The following is a 16,110-nucleotide window of genomic DNA, read 5'->3' as shown; positions in this document are numbered from 1 at the left end:
TTCTGATGAAATATAATTACAATTGCCATTAAATATTATAAGAATATTAATTAATTAATTATTAATATAATAAATTGTATAAGATTATTATAAAAGTGTTTTACTCACCGAGCACAAATCCTCGTCCTTCTCCTCCTGAATCACCGAGATTACCCGCAACCACCCCTAACTACCTCCAACGAAAACCGCCAACCACCTCGAGTTATACCTCGAATACTAATAAATATTTTCAGCGTGAGAACAAATCAAAAATAATGTCTAAGGTTTGATATAATTTTTTTATCGACATATTTTACCAAAAAGATTATGAGAAGATTGTAAAGTTATAGGAATTTGATTAGCGCACTGACAGCTACTGAATTTGGGCTTGCGCGAAAAACGAATTGAAATAATTTGTTGTAAACATGAACCAGGAACCACGGAGCGCTTATCCTGGAAGTCGAGATATTTTATTAGCGGACCGACAGCTACTGAATTTCGGCTTGCGCGAAAAACGAATTGAAATAATTTATTGTAAACATGAACCAGGAACCACGGAGCGCTTATCCTGGAAGTCGAGAAATTTTATTAGCGGACCGACAGCTACTGAATTTCGGCTTGCGCGAAAAACGAATTGAAATAATTTATTGTAAACGTGAACCAGGAACCACGGAGCGCTTATCCTGGAAGTCGAGAAATTTTATTAGCGGACTGACAGCCACCGAATTTGGGGTTGCGCGAAAAACGAATTGAAATAATTTATTGTAAACATGAACCAGGAACCACGGAGCGCTTATCCTGGAAGTCGAGAAATTTTATTAGTGGACTGACAGCCACCGAATTTGGGGTTGCGCGAAAAACGAATTGAAATAATTTATTGTAAACATGAACCAGGAACCACGGAGCGCTTATCCTGGAAGTCGAGAAATTTTATTAGCAGACTGACAGCCACCGAATTTGGGGTTGCGCGAAAAACGAATTGAAATAATTTATTGTAAACATGAACCAGGAACCACGGAGCGCTTATCCTGGAAGTCGAGAAATTTTATTAGCGGACCGACAGCTACTGAATTTCGGCTTGCGCGAAAAACGAATTGAAATAATTTATTGTAAACATGAACCAGGAACCACGGAGCGCTTATCCTGGAAGTCGAGATATTTTATTAGCGGACCGACAGCTACTGAATTTCGGCTTGCGCGAAAAACGAATTGAAATAATTTATTGTAAACATGAACCAGGAACCACGGAGCGCTTATCCTGGAAGTCGAGAAATTTTATTAGCGGACTGACAGCCACCGAATTTGGGGTTGCGCGAAAAACGAATTGAAATAATTTATTGTAAACGTGAACCAGGAACCACGGAGCGCTTATCCTGGAAGTCGAGAAATTTTATTAGCGGACCGACAGCTACTGAATTTCGGCTTGCGCGAAAAACGAATTGAAATAATTTATTGTAAACGTGAACCAGGAACCACGGAGCGCTTATCCTGGAAGTCGAGAAATTTTATTAGCGGACTGACAGCCACCGAATTTGGGGTTGCGCGAAAAACGAATTGAAATAATTTATTGTAAACATGAACCAGGAACCACGGAGCGCTTATCCTGGAAGTCGAGAAATTTTATTAGTGGACTGACAGCCACCGAATTTGGGGTTGCGCGAAAAACGAATTGAAATAATTTATTGTAAACATGAACCAGGAACCACGGAGCGCTTATCCTGGAAGTCGAGAAATTTTATTAGCAGACTGACAGCCACCGAATTTGGGGTTGCGCGAAAAACGAATTGAAATAATTTATTGTAAACATGAACCAGGAACCACGGAGCGCTTATCCTGGAAGTCGAGAAATTTTATTAGCGGACCGACAGCTACTGAATTTCGGCTTGCGCGAAAAACGAATTGAAATAATTTATTGTAAACATGAACCAGGAACCACGGAGCGCTTATCCTGGAAGTCGAGTTTCACCGCGTAGCGGACCCGAAGCGCGAGATCCGGGAGGTTGAGAACCCGGTACTCGAAATTTGCGGAGCGCGCCTCTCATCCGTCCGCTCTACTGCGCGGTTGTTTCCAGACTGAGGAATTCGGCTAGCTGATTTTGAATTGGTGACGTCACTTTCTGAACGTCCGATATCCAAACTATGGTTTCGAACTTTGATACTATGTATGATGATGTATGATGTACGATGTATGATGTATGATGTATGAGGTATGATGTATGAGGTATGATGATATGATATGATGTATAATGATTTTAGCTTTCACATTTCATACAAGAAATACGCACTTTATCTCTCCTGCCGATTCCAGACTCAAGCGGCCAGGCCCTTCGATGGTCAGCCGTTGACTGAAGATACGGGTTATTAGCCGAATAACGCTGCCGTTCTGCGACAGTTGGACGATGAAAAATTTCGCTCGTATCTTTCAAATGTGTGTTAAAATACACTCGAAGTGTTAAGAAGCGTCGTTCTTTCTCTCCCTATCACCTTTCTAGGTCTTTACACCACTACGCAGCGTTAAATACCGTCTCATATACGAAGCATCCATTTCATCTCGTTCAAAATTAGCGCATCCGTGATGTATTACAGTTACTCTGAATTTTTTTCCATCCGAATACTTTTCGAAAAACAATTCTGCTCCTCTACCCAACGCAGATACTTCACTTGCGACCAGCTAAAACAACGTTTCGATTCTATGCCTATGAAAATTCAAGATCGAGAGAGCAAATGAAAAGTTGTTGGAATAATTATGAATACTAATGTTATGGAATACATCGAGCGCGCGTCGAATAGAATCCCATTTCGAAATGAATAATTCTTCTCTTTTCATATCATAGCTAATCTGGTAATATAGCTAAATAGGATGGTTGGAGGTGTTCGGAAATGGTAGGACATTTCAAAAGTTAAAGTCGACGATGATCCGGTGCATCAATTTTATCGTTACAGATTTTCGTTTCCCATGAGGCGTAGTGTATTCAACAACGATAATGCAGTCCTTAAAATCCATCATTCATCTCTGACTGGAAAGCTAATTCGCAAGGCGTGGTATTCTATTCTATTTGCATTATTAGAAAAATACCCGTACTCTACATACACTGTTTCTAATCTTTTGCTACCTTTGGTTCAATCCCCATGCTTCCACAGCACGATTAGTCGGAAATGTTTTTGATTATCCATAATACAATAAAAGAAGTAACAAAGCCTAAATTTATTGTTAAAGCTCTAATAAATACATCAAACTGCGGTCGAATTCATTTATTATTTGCACATGACCTCTGTATATTTGATAAATTATTCCTAAATACATTGAAACATATTTACTTATAATGAAATATCATGCAATGGGCTGTGTAAACTATAAACTATAATTTCTATCGAATAGCTGCTTTTATGTCAACAGGGCTTTGAGACTCAGTTCAGTTCGTCCTCCTCCTCGTCCACCTCCGACCACCTCCAACAATCGCCAACCACCTCGAACAACCACCGATAACCACCTCGGGTTGTACCTGGAATAGCAATAAATATTTTCAGTATAAGAACGCATCAAAAACATTACGTAAAGATTGGTTTAATCAATTAATTAATTAATAATATAACAAATTTTATCAGCGCATTTATAGCTACTAAATTTGTGCTTGCGCGAAAAATGAATTGAAACAATTTATTGTAAACAGGACAAGTTTGAAAAATTTTAGATGAAATATAATTACAATTGCCATTGAATAATATAAAAATGTTTAACTCATTGAGCACAAATCCTCGTCCTCCTCGTCCTCTCCTTGAAGTCGAGTTTCGCTAGGTAGCGGACCTGGAGTGCAGGAACGATGGAGCGCTTGTCCCGGAAGTCGAGTTTCTCCAGGTAGTGAACCTTGAGCGCAGAAACTACGCAGCGCTTGTATTGAAAGTCGAGTTTCACCAGGTAGTGGACCTGGAGCGTAGAAACTACGGAGCGCTTGGTCAAAAGTCACCAGGTCAAAAACCTGGACAGCCATAACTACGGAGCGCTTGTCCTGGAACTCGAGTTTCACGAGGTAGTGGACCTGGAGCGCAGGAACTCCGGAGCGCTTGTCCCCGAAGTCAAGTTTCACCGGGTAGAGAACCTGGAGCGCAGGAACCACGGAGCGCTTGTCCTGGAAGTCGAGTTCCTGCAGGTAGTGGAACTTGACCGCAGAAACTGCGGAGCGCTTGTCCTGGAAGTCGAATTTCATCAGGTAGCGGACCTGGAGCTCAGAAACTACGTAGTGCTTCTTCCTGAAGTCGAGTTTCACCAGGTACCGACCTGTAGCGTAGAAACTACAGAGCGCTTGTCCTGGAACTCGAGTTGCACCAGGAAGCGGGCCCGGAGCGCAGGATCCAGAACCCCGTACTCGAAATTTCCGGAGCGCGATTTTCATACGTCCGCTCTACTGCGCGGTTGTTTCCAGACTGAGGAATTCGGTTAGCTGATTTCTGTCTATATAGATCGATGGCGTTAGGAGAAAAAAAATGTTGGGTGACGTCACTTTCTGAACATCCGAACATTCAAACTTTCGTTTCGAATTTTAATACTATGTACGATGTATGATCTATGCTGTATGATATGATGTATAATGATTTTAGTTTTTACATTTCAGACACGAAATACGCACTTTATCTTTCCTGCCTGATTTTAGACTCAAGCGTCTAGGCCCTTCGATGGTCAGCCATTGACTAAAGATATATCCTTCCGTTAACGGGTCAGCTAATAACGCTGCCGTTCTGCAACAGTTGGATGATACAAATTTTTGGTCCCACCTTTCAAATGTGTGTTAAAATACACTCGAAGTTTTAAGAAGCTTCGTTCTATCTCTCCCTATCAAAAAAAATATATAAAAATCACCGGTAATCACCTGTTTAGGTCTTCAAATCAGGACACTGCGTTAAATACTGTCTCATATACGGAGCATCCATTTCATTTCGATCAATGTATGTAATGTATTACAGTTACTCTGAATGTTTTTCCAACGAACACTTCTCGAAAAACAACTTTGCTTCTCTACCCAACGTAGAGTGTTCACTTGCGACTAGCTAAAATAGCATTTCGGTTCTATGCCTACGAAAATTCAAGATCGAGAGAGCAAATGAAAAGTTGTTGGAATAATTATGAATATTAATGTTATGGAATACATCTAGCGCGTGTCAAATAGAATTCCATTTCGAAATGAATAATTCTTCTGTTTTCGTATTATAGCCGATTATTGTAGATAATCTAGTTTGTCTCCTGGAAAATTATGTAATTTATAGTATGCATCATGTATTAATCGTAAATGGATCATATATATTAATATCGTACTAGGACAGCATATACATGTGTACTGTTTGGTCTCTTCATCATTATTACATCTGATATAAATATGTATACATTCTTCTCTCGGGTACCTATGCTTTAATTAAATGACTGTTTTGCTCCGAATTTTGGAAGAAATTTATTCTCGTTATTAATTTCTTGTATCGCCGACAATTCGATAAGTACAGACGGCCAAGTACTGGCTTAGGCTTACCATTGCGAAGACTGTGTTACTCGGAAGGTGAATGTAGCCCAGCATCATGTCGAAATCGGTAACTCTCTGATGTTCTGCAATAAGCTCTCAACTATACCGTCGGAACATCTCAGGGGGCGCAAGCGCACGACGATTTTCGGTTGTCTCACCAAAGCTCATTAGGACAACTGTCTTCATATTTTTCAGTCAACGCATTCAGCAAAGTGACCCCATTATTGTTGACATTCTGGCTTTTTTCACGTAAGGCTATTATGGATAACAAATCACTCGAAAATTCTAGGTTTCTCACGTTTCTCGAAGTAGAGAAACTTAGGCCGTTTTCGAAAATTGACTGACGGTAGTGTCAGCAATCTTTCATCTCTTTTGCGCTTCCAAGTTCGTGGATAGCTCTGACTCTGTCCTAGGGAATTTTCAGTACTGTCAATCAATTTACGAACACGGCCTAGTTACCAACATCCGCACTGTGATCCGTACATTGTTAAGCCATTGAAAATTGTCCAATTCTTTTTCGATCGCGCCAAATTCAAATTTTCAACGTCCCCTCGTTACTTTCGAAATGTGGCAACACTGTTGGGTTTACTGAAGATTGTTGATTGTTTTTAAATTCTCAATCGTGACGAATTATACGAATATAGAGCGCGGTAGAGTCCCTAGATCTCAACGCGGCAACTGCGATAAGACAGTACCAATACGGGACTGAAATATACGGGCTACGGAGTGCAACTGCAAATCACGCAGGCATTAATTGTTCAGTGCTTGTTGAATATTACGCGTGACGCGGACGATAAATTCTATTTTTGGCATTTTCAGTTTCCAACGTGGTTCAAATTTTTAAGTAAATGATCTGGTAAGAAAATATTGTAAAATGTGTGTGTGTAAAGTACCCGGGCTTGGTAAAAAAGCACATTATTCGGTGTTTTTCATTGCTGTAGGAATTGCAATTGCACTGGTTGGTTTCCTATCGGAAAGCGTTGATGGTACAGGTAATCTGCTCTGACCGACCAAAGACAATGAATTGTTGTTTTTAACGTTTTTTCAATTCTTATTGCTATTGTTTATTACTATATCGTAATGAACATTTGTACACATGATAATATCTCTGATTGCAGGTGGCAATGGCCCGCACAGTTGCAAATGTGAACTTTACGGCTGTGGATGTTGCCAACATATTAAAGTACATCGAGTTCATTTAGACGACACAGGTAGTAAAAATATCATTGCTAGATCATCTGTAGTATTCCGCATGATGTGTTTGCAAATTTTTAACTGATCTAGTCGCTTTAGTCGGATTTTTATATACGTGTAGCTACCTGCATCCTTCGACGTACTACAGGTAGATTCCACTCACACATGCATCACTCGATGTTGACATTTGTAAATTTTTCCATTCAAGTTTCCGTAATGTGTCAGTAATTGTAACATCTACCCTACGTTTACTAACCTTCACAATAAACATATCACGAATTTTACTGATAACCTTACAAAGAATCCGTTGATACAGTTAATCACAGTGTTTTTAAAAATATTACGTTTTTAAAACGCATCAACCATTCCCTCTTGACAAAATACTATCATTAAAAACAATGATCATTCTTCTGACAGTATTGTAGTTTCATGTATGATTTATCTTGTACTTTCAGTCTGTGCGAATGTAACTTACCTTCCTGAAGATATCGGACTTTCACTAACCATCACATTCGACTCTTACGCAGTTATGAACACAACAGTGTCAGGTAAATTTTCATTTTTCAAATCACAATAGAATTAAACAAATTGACTCTATATTGACATGTTGTGGGTGGTTATTTTGTTCTTTTAAAACACAAATACCAAAGGTAATGCAACCAGACTGTTAACTGAATATTTTTTATAATTTTCTTCACAAATATACTTATAAAATATATGCATGAAGATGATTGGAAAATATGTTTCAACTTAAGCACCTATGGTTCCAGATTGCAATTAATCACAACCCATTGATGTATAGTTTAAAGGCCAAAGCTAATTAAGAATGGCCGATCAGTCCCCGATGTCAAAATTAATTGTAATTGTACTTCATACATTTGGTATACTTTGAAGTGCTCATGTTTTTAACAATTTGTATGAACAACTTAGCATGTGCATCGAACCACGCTATAGTGGAATACATGCTTTGCTGCAATTTACCATTCCTGTAATTGTATTACATATACCCGGCTTAAAAATATAAACTGTATTTAAAAATAACACTTGTAAATCCATCATCAATACTCTGATTGATAAATACTTACATGCATTTAAAAAGTTAAAAAAAAAAAAACTGCAGAATCGAAACAACTTGATTGGACTTGACAAAGTCATGAGAGATCATATTATGCCTGTAAATCATTGTGATTGAGAAACTCTTTGTGCCTTGGTTAGAGGGAATCTAAAGTTTACAATTTTATGCAAAATTACGTTGGGTATAGCCTCTAATTTATTGTTTTAATTCTTTCTGCAAAATTACAGAAACAGCTCACTACGAATTGTCGTTATTTAGTTGATACATTATGGCTGTCATATTTTAATGCAGATTAACTGTTTCGTCTTCAATAAATTAATTTTCTAACTAGCCAAGTTTTTACGTTGATTGCTTCCTTTCTGTATTATGATTTGAACTTATATGAAACTTCAATTATCCCAAATTATGTAATCGATTTTTTCAAGTTGTACTCATGCCAAAAACTTCACTACAGGTTATCCAAATGTACTGAAAAGTTATATGTCTGATTACCTTATGTTTAGTTCGGAACCCTCCACCTATCTGCATTGGGCAAGATTATGTGAAAGAGTTGGAAGCTGAAATTTGTATACGGTTCTATGACTTGGATGCTAATAAGCACCATCTCCACGGTTGCCTCAAGTTAGACGTTGAGCTTTACAAATTGAAACTGGCCCATTACGACCTCGGTTGCTTCAACATTGGAAAAAACAATGCTACAAACAATGTAAACATGACATCAAATGCTTTGAGGACAATTTGGTCTAAAATCAAAGCACCACAAGTCAATATGATATGAGTAATGCGATCATATATATTAATCTTCCATTCAAAGATACATGTATAAGGTAATGTAACGTTATTTAACTAACAATAAGTATTTCTATTTTTGTAACGAATAAAAAATACATTTATTAAATTTAAATGCAAGTTGCGTTTTCTCTTTGGAAAAGCATAGAATGTATGTCGAAAAGTTGTATTGAACTAATTTTCTCTTTAGTTTATCATAGCAATCAGAAGTTTCTTCCACTCCCCCCCGCAATCGCTCTGAAAAAATTCACATCATAGTTAGCAACAGATTTACGGGTGTTAGTGTATTTTTCGTGCATAAAGAAAGAAAGTGTTTAAGGTGAACTTGTTTATTGTTACTTATGAAGATTACATGAAGTTTAATAATAATAGTAAAATGTAGTGGAATTTTTTCTGAACAATAATTCAAATTTCAAATAAATTTGATTCACTTAATATTAATTGAGAAGGGCGAGTAGAAGCTTTTTTAAATCATCGCTGCAGTCACTCTGTAAATTGAATAACAAGAAATAAATCATGATTGAGCTTACAATTTTTACCGAATTACTGGCAAATAAGTTGGCTAAATTCATACGCTTCACAATTTGTGTAAAGCGTTAGCAATAATGAGTAAAACATAATCGAACTGTAATGCAAGCTGCTATTGTCTATCCTATAACCGTTCCGTCGATATGTACAGGAAATATTAAGAACTCAACACTACCACCGATTTATTACAATAAAAATTTGACACGAATTCTATTGTGTACGTGTAATATATTATGAGAGGCGTTTATTACTTCGTATATTGAACAACATAAAGTGCAACAAGAAATTAGTATATTCTTAGCCGATCAGAGTAAGCAACAGTCTCTTGTAGTCTCCCGAACAGTCACCCTGAAATGTGTAGACAATAAATTGCGGTTAAAACATAATGATTTTCGCGCACATGCAGAGGCTATAATAAGATTTAATTGTTAAAACGATAAAATGGATGAAGTTTGAAGATTTAAGCAGTTAGCCTGTTTAATCAGTGTTCTAATGCGTTTGCTTTTGTATTTACAGTATACACCAATTATTAGTATTTCCCCATTCTGGGATGTGATGAACTTGTCAGAGCTGCTTTTCACTCGAAACGAGTAGATCTGTATGACATGACAACAATAATTTCACTCACATCAATGTCTCCTGCCAGTGATTGGCCGTATATCTGCTCATACGCTTCCTTAATGTCACCCAGATCAATTTCAGAGCGCAAGACGATAATACGGATCAGGGTAGTGTCGTCTGTTCCCATACCAGCCATTGCTTTGTGTAATCTTTCGGCGAAATAACCAGTCTTGTCTCGGGCGCACTTGACTAAAAATAAAGCAAAGTGATTTACAAAGATTTTTATACGATCTGTGATTGCGGACTGCCATTATAACTACGTCTTCATCAAGGAAAAAATTAAATAGTAGGAAAATGAGGGACCGGTGCATTACCAACGGCAAGGTAGCCATCCTCGATCGAGCCAGAAAATTCTTTCTTGATGGTGTCTTCCAAGTCGGATCCTGAGAGTCGCTCGTACTCTTGGAATATCTTACGAAGCTGAGGATAGCTTCTGCTTATCAAGATAGCATTAAATGTACTTTCATCGGTTCCCCATTGACCCTCCCCGGCCTCGAGGAGCCTCTCTGCATCAGCGGTCGCTGCATCAACGTCAACGTCGGGTGACTCGTCTCTGTTAGCCTGAAACATCGATGTACAGTCTGGTGGTGTTCGCAATGAAACTTCAAAAAAAAAAGACTGAAAAGATGGTTCAATTTTCGAGATTGTTCATATTGGTACTCACTGTACTAAGGGAGACCAGAAGCCTCTTAAAGTGGCCTGACGTATCACCCTTCAGGTCATCTTCAAGTTCGTTGCCGTACACTAGGATCAAAAAATGTAACTGGTATTTTATACTAGTTATAAATGAAGGAGCTTGTATCGCAGTGTGATAAATATCTAATTCTGAGTGAATAAAAAAGTATTCATCGACTTACGATCCTTGTAAACGGCAGAAATAGTCTTGATGCCGTAGTTGCTGAGAGATGCCAGGACCTCGACGAGAGCACCTTCGTCCGTACCGATTCCAGAAATAGCATCGTGTATTTCACGGGCGTACAACTCTGGAAGAGGAGTCATCAGGGCTACGATGGCCTTTTCGAAATGTCCTCCAAGCTCGGACTTCAATTCGGATATCAAATCTTTTCCGTACATCGTCTTGAATTTTTCGGCAATTTCTAAACGCTGGACTATTCCACGGCGACCCAGAACATCAATTATGGCCTGCTCGTCTGTTCCGAATCCTTTCATCGCGGTTCTCAAGAGGGTCGCATCTGCCTCCGCATCAAACGGATCGGCGGGGTACACGGTTGGGGTGCACTATAAAATTGTAATTGGGCATTATAGAACTAAACTTTAATATCGATGATCGCGTGAAACTTGCGCATCGTTGGATATCAAAAAAGTCTTGAGAACGATCTGTGGTTGAAAGATGAGTTATCAAAATGATGATGAAGGATCTCCTTATAAATTGGTCATTTACATGTGATCGTCGGGGTAACTTGATGGTTGGCCCATGATATTAAAATTGAATTGAATTTCTTGTATGATAACATATTAAAAATATTTTTTAAATTATTAATGCGACACGCTTGAAATAATCGTTATACATACCTGTACATGGTAATATTGGGGTGCCATTGTTGCGGTTTATTTGATCTGTAACAAGATGAGGCATTTTCATTAATATTTGAAACATGGTTAAAACACATTGTCATTGTAATATAACACCGAAAATATAAGTAATCAGGACCCAAAACGAGTATGCTTTTTATACATGAGAATGAAGTTAGTAACGTTATTGTAACGAGGCATTTTTAGGAAAAATCGTTATTTCGCACCTTTATCAATGTCCGAAATTCAGTAAACCACGATAAACGAAAAATCGTATATTTTGAAAAGCCAACTCCTTCAAAATCATTTTAAAATTGCACAATAATGATTTTTTCCCTGATGTTTCGTTACGTTAACGTTACTAACTTCAGCCTTATTTTTATACAATAATTGGTCCTTTTTCCTCATTTGTTTTCCGTTGAACAATGTCGTGCTCGTATTAACCGAGTTTTAGCAACATCAATTATTTATCTAGTGTTTGTGAACATCTACGAGACATCGCTACAGTCTCCTGTTTCCATTATAGGCTTTTTTCTCGTTTTTCACATCACACGTATTTTTAAAGAAAATTTTACGAATCGATTGCAATGCAGTATATCCACTTCTGCAGTAAAGTTATACCTAATACCACCAGGGTGGTGTTGAAATTTTTGACATGCATACACACGACAGTTCCGCGTTATAAAAATATTTGAACGAAACAGATATGTGCTCAGTTAATTAATCTCCTAATCAAAAGTCGCGTTCTATGTATTATTAAAAATCCATTATCACGAAGTCGCATAATATGTACCTATTATACATAAATAGGAGTCAGCACATTTTAAACATAGATCGTAGAATAGCTCTGTCACACTGGTGATTCAATGAAAATAAGCTGGTGAAATTTGCTGGCACGAAAGTTCTGTTAACGAAACCTTTCCTAATCAAAAATAAACTACCTGGCCTGTTTTTCAATGATTACATATCGTTGAATATGAAACCCTTGAAATGGAATACACCGATCCGGGTCCGTTTTCTCATGAAACAAAATGCTTCCTTTTTTATTTGTAGTATTCTCAAAACTACGGTGTTCAAATAGGTATACACTGTATAGTAACTTGCGATGACAATTAGAGTTTTTTAAAAGTGGGAATAAAAACTCAAGACAAATAAATCAAGACAATAAATCAAGTAGAGAGAAGTTGAATCCGATCAAGCGTATCGGTCGTCAATAATAACGTCTGCGATCCCTCAATTGTTCACCTCGTCAGAACTTTCAAGGTCTTCGGATAGAAGCTTGCCCCTCACTTGAATATAATAGTTCTACGAGACAAAGGTATAAGCTATAAATACCATAGATGCTTATAACTATAGATATGAATAGAATATTAATCCCATTATATTTTACCGTCAAAGTCGAAAGAAGCCTTTAATATTGATGCCGGTAGAGCAATTCTTAACAAACGCGCATTGAAAGTAGTTGTTAGTAAAGCTGCAAGCCTAATTCACTGTCATTCGTGAGATACAGAAAGCTAAATGTGTAGTCTGTACTACATATTACCGCGGTGTATGTACATACATATAGCGTTGATACAGTGGCTGACACATCAGGTGATTAACTTCAGTACTATCGAATGTAATGGTAATGTGTATTTACACAGCATAACGTCATTTTCTAGTTTATTTTTAACTCAACGCGGTGTAAATGTTATCAGTTGGGTTTAACGGTGTGGTTTCTCTCATGATGCATAATTAAACAATTAATTGGTCGCTGTTACGCAGTAAGTTTTATATTTTTACCCGGCATTCGAAAGGTCTCAACGATCCCGATCTTCACAGATTCCTAAATAGTTTTACTCGTCTACGAAAGTTATACTTGTAATGCGCCCGACTGTACATACGTATTAAATTCTCCAAGGAACTAAAGATTGGTGAGCGTTAATATTGTATGTACAGTATAGTAGTCACTGCGAGATCTACGCGGTAGAACATTGTTATAGCACTCATTGTTAGAAAGTACATTGAAAATAAACGTCTTCCGCGTCGCTGCATGTGCACATATGAAGGGCATAGATATTAACAATAAGTATTGAAACAAAGAGTAATTTCACTTACCAAGAAACTGTCGAAAATCTTATAAACACTGATGAATTCGCCTTCGCTTTGATCCCGATCAAGACCGCTCGAATGACAGACACGAAATGCTTGGGAGTGGCTGTTGCCGGCTTTCCTGGCTAGGCTTGGCTATGTGGAGAACGAGTTACGTGGATGGTGGAGGGCGGCGTCGGCGTCGGCGACGACATTGACGGCGAACGCTGGGGAAGGGAAAAAAATACGATCCAAGACGTCATCATCGCCTCTAGATCCAAGGCGATTCGTTCTTCCGTCATCCTGTGGAGGTATAAGTGCTCTGATTTCAAATGTTTGACTCATTTCACTAGGCGAGAGGTAGCTTTGAGTTTTACCCATGCGAGTGCGTGTAAATGCATTGTACTTGCATAGGTTTTGAAAGAATTTACTACGGTTCTAATCAGAGCTGGCTACGTGAACCGCGTATTAATAGCTTTGGGTAATGAGCATTTATTTTACTTCCGCATTCGTGTTTGCATCGTGACGCTTCAACCGACGTATCACGGATGTAATTATAGTATGATTCATCTCATACTGCATAATCGTTTCCTGTGAGTTCCGATTATCTTATCGTATGTTATTTTGAGACAAAATATATACAGGTACACTCAAATACCAAATTTTTATGTCCTTCCGAAGATTTCGTTTGAAAATTGTTTTTTTTCCCCAATAAAATTGTTTAAAACGGACAATTTCACCGACGAAAAACTATATAAATTCTCTGATACGAATATATATTGATCGTTCATGTGTAATAATACTCGAGTGTGCTAATGAAGCTGTGAAGCAATTGTAGTTTGTAAAAATACTATCGCCGAATAATATAATACGCGGCATACAATTGTTTTGATAGGAATAAAATAGGCGGTTCGATACAATTGACTCATTGTATTATACTTTATGTACATTTACTATTGTCCTATCGTACTGTAGGCTTGAATTTGCGCAATAATATATCATAGGCATAGTTGTAATTGGCAGTTGGTTTGTTATAGTACAGAAGCTTCTGATTCATTATTTTAATCAGAATCGATACTACGGGTATGGTACCATAATTTCCAACTCACACACACTACACACCTCATTACAGATAGTGGTTCTGGGTGATGTGCAAGTTCCTACGGCCTGTATAACTTTCAAAAAACTTAAACTCATATGTTGAAGGATTTACATTTCTGAATGATTATGTTCATTTTCACAAAAGGTCCTTTTGAAAGTTGATGTTCGTGTTACAGAGCCTATACAGATATTCTTGTTGTACTATATTTTCCTCATTCGCATGTTAGTTTTCATTTAACGTCTGCTTTCCATGTAAACACCTACCCATTATCGCATTGATCTGGAAGCGCACAAGTGTATCAAAATTTGTCGAAAAAATCATGAATGAATAATACTAATGTCCGGGGGCGTTGCTACAGTGAGTTAGACACTGATGTCAGAATGTCGTAGCAGCTAATATTTGTTGAATAATTTCTTATCCATAAGTATACAAGCGTATCGAACTAAGATATACATATATTAAATATATATATATATATATGCATATATAACAAAGTTGATCGATGCCTGGATGTTGTTTTTCCTTTCTTTTGCAGATGTTGAACCAAACGGTACTGAGGTCAACTGAGGCATGTACATTGGTATATTGCGCATACCGTTACACCTTGTACACTTCGTGCAGCTCAACTTTGACCTTCGCGAACCTGGGGATGCCTTAAAAGATGTTCAAATATCAACGTTCGAACTGGAACCGTCAACTACTTTTCCCTCCTACGCTGTTGAGTACAGTTTTTAATTTCGTTGTATATTCTACATACTTCAAGTAATTATACCAACTCCATGTTAAATATTTACGAATTGTTTGGAAAAAACACCTCTTCAATCACAATGTTCCAGTAAATTATACCTATTCATACAAAATTGTAAAAGGAAATAATTACAAGTTACAACCATTGTAAAATAGATGAGCAGAGAGGAACAATACAGTCGAAACCTTGGGGTCTGTTACCTTCCTTTTTGGTCCTTCCACGAACACTTATGCTTACAATTCGTCGCGCGTCGGTAAATGGACTATACTTTGGTACCCTGCTTGCTGAAAACGTATAGTAAAGGAAGAGAAGATGAATTAGGTACTCGATGTACGTTGAATGGGTCTTACTTGCGTTAGCGAGGTCGTACAGTCTTACCGTTATAAGACTACGATTCGTTTTGCAATCCGCAAGAACAACGAGTGATTCATCGTTGAATCATTCGGTTTCTAAACGTTATGCATCATGAACACAATATAAGGTTTCTCAATTTTTTAAACCTTATGACTGTAGCTAAGAAGAATTTTAAATTCTGAGTAGTAAATGAGATTTTAATCGAACATTTCAGAAATTTCGTCACTCCTTTGACGGCGATAGTGTTTTTCTCATTCAGTTGACCTTTGGTAACACTGCAGATTGTAACGTGCTAATGTAAGATCACTCTCATTGAATAGAATATAAATACAGTAACTTACCATGTGTACTGATAAACACAAGCATGATCACCTTATACGTTGTAGATTTCTGCACGTTATGTAAGCGAAATATTAAAAAAAAAAATGCTGTTTAACGTTGTACAAAATTCACAGTTAACCCTGATTCAAAGTGATTTTTCGTCTAATGTGCGGAATTTTTGTAAGGGTAAATTATAAAAATCGTAAGCACGACAACTGATCGCAAATGTACTATAATATCGAGTTGTAAGCTAAAAAGCATAACAGGCTTTTTCATCGCGATCAACTCC

At 37.6% G+C, this 16,110-nt stretch overlaps 3 protein-coding genes and 1 long non-coding RNA gene across 18 annotated transcripts; 2 read left to right on the top strand and 2 right to left on the bottom strand.

The window, feature by feature from the left end:
- Window positions 1-3,267: 3,267 nt before the first annotated feature.
- Window positions 3,268-5,555, bottom strand: LOC138190801 (uncharacterized). 5 transcript variants are annotated; one of them, XM_069135190.1, is made up of 3 exons: window positions 5,496-5,555; window positions 3,719-4,166; window positions 3,268-3,482 (listed from the first exon to the last, which is right to left on the bottom strand). In XM_069135190.1, exons 1-3 carry the CDS (start codon window positions 5,541-5,543, stop codon window positions 3,388-3,390), a joined length of 591 nt encoding a protein of 196 aa, XP_068991291.1. In that variant the 5' UTR covers window positions 5,544-5,555; the 3' UTR covers window positions 3,268-3,387. The 5 variants fall into 5 exon arrangements, 4 of the variants coding, with proteins under 4 accessions (XP_068991291.1, XP_068991290.1, XP_068991288.1 ...); XM_069135189.1 differs by having other exon boundaries at window positions 3,719-4,429; window positions 5,496-5,541; XM_069135187.1 differs by having other exon boundaries at window positions 3,719-4,713; window positions 5,496-5,524.
- A 524-nt stretch (window positions 5,556-6,079) lies between these two features.
- LOC124216257 (uncharacterized) lies at window positions 6,080-8,659 on the top strand. 3 transcript variants are annotated; one of them, XM_046620560.2, is made up of 4 exons: window positions 6,087-6,472; window positions 6,605-6,697; window positions 7,136-7,228; window positions 8,259-8,659. In XM_046620560.2, the coding sequence occupies exons 1-4, from the start codon at window positions 6,361-6,363 to the stop codon at window positions 8,531-8,533; spliced, it is 573 nt and encodes a 190-aa protein (XP_046476516.1). In that variant the 5' UTR covers window positions 6,087-6,360; the 3' UTR covers window positions 8,534-8,659. The 3 variants fall into 3 exon arrangements, with proteins under 3 accessions (XP_046476517.1, XP_046476516.1, XP_046476515.1); XM_046620559.2 differs by having other exon boundaries at window positions 6,090-6,478; XM_046620561.2 differs by lacking the exon at window positions 7,136-7,228 and having other exon boundaries at window positions 6,080-6,478.
- LOC124216256 (annexin B9) lies at window positions 8,526-13,470 on the bottom strand. Of its 5 annotated transcripts, XM_046620557.2 has the most exons (8): window positions 13,324-13,470; window positions 11,227-11,271; window positions 10,551-10,932; window positions 10,358-10,437; window positions 10,008-10,254; window positions 9,701-9,882; window positions 9,324-9,420; window positions 8,858-9,032 (listed from the first exon to the last, which is right to left on the bottom strand). In XM_046620557.2, exons 2-7 carry the CDS (start codon window positions 11,251-11,253, stop codon window positions 9,370-9,372), a joined length of 969 nt encoding a protein of 322 aa, XP_046476513.1. In that variant the 5' UTR covers window positions 11,254-11,271; window positions 13,324-13,470; the 3' UTR covers window positions 8,858-9,032; window positions 9,324-9,369. The 5 variants fall into 5 exon arrangements, with proteins under 5 accessions (XP_046476512.1, XP_046476513.1, XP_046476514.1 ...); XM_046620556.2 differs by lacking the exons at window positions 8,858-9,032; window positions 9,324-9,420 and adding an exon at window positions 8,526-8,781; XM_046620558.2 differs by lacking the exon at window positions 9,324-9,420.
- On the top strand, window positions 12,400-15,300 carry LOC124216258 (uncharacterized). Of its 5 annotated transcripts, none has more exons than XR_011177009.1 (3): window positions 12,400-12,544; window positions 13,387-13,607; window positions 14,934-15,300. It is a non-coding gene; the product is annotated as an uncharacterized lncRNA (long non-coding RNA). The 5 variants fall into 5 exon arrangements; XR_011177008.1 differs by lacking the exon at window positions 12,400-12,544 and adding an exon at window positions 12,685-12,819; XR_011177007.1 differs by lacking the exon at window positions 12,400-12,544 and adding an exon at window positions 12,685-12,850.
- The last annotated feature ends 810 nt before the right edge of the window (window positions 15,301-16,110 follow it).

Source organism: Neodiprion pinetum, chromosome 4, assembly GCF_021155775.2.
Source record: "Neodiprion pinetum isolate iyNeoPine1 chromosome 4, iyNeoPine1.2, whole genome shotgun sequence".
Lineage (NCBI taxonomy): Eukaryota > Metazoa > Arthropoda > Insecta > Hymenoptera > Diprionidae > Neodiprion > Neodiprion pinetum.
The sequence above is the reverse complement of the archived record's forward strand: the minus strand, read 5'-3'. Positions and strand labels throughout refer to the sequence as shown.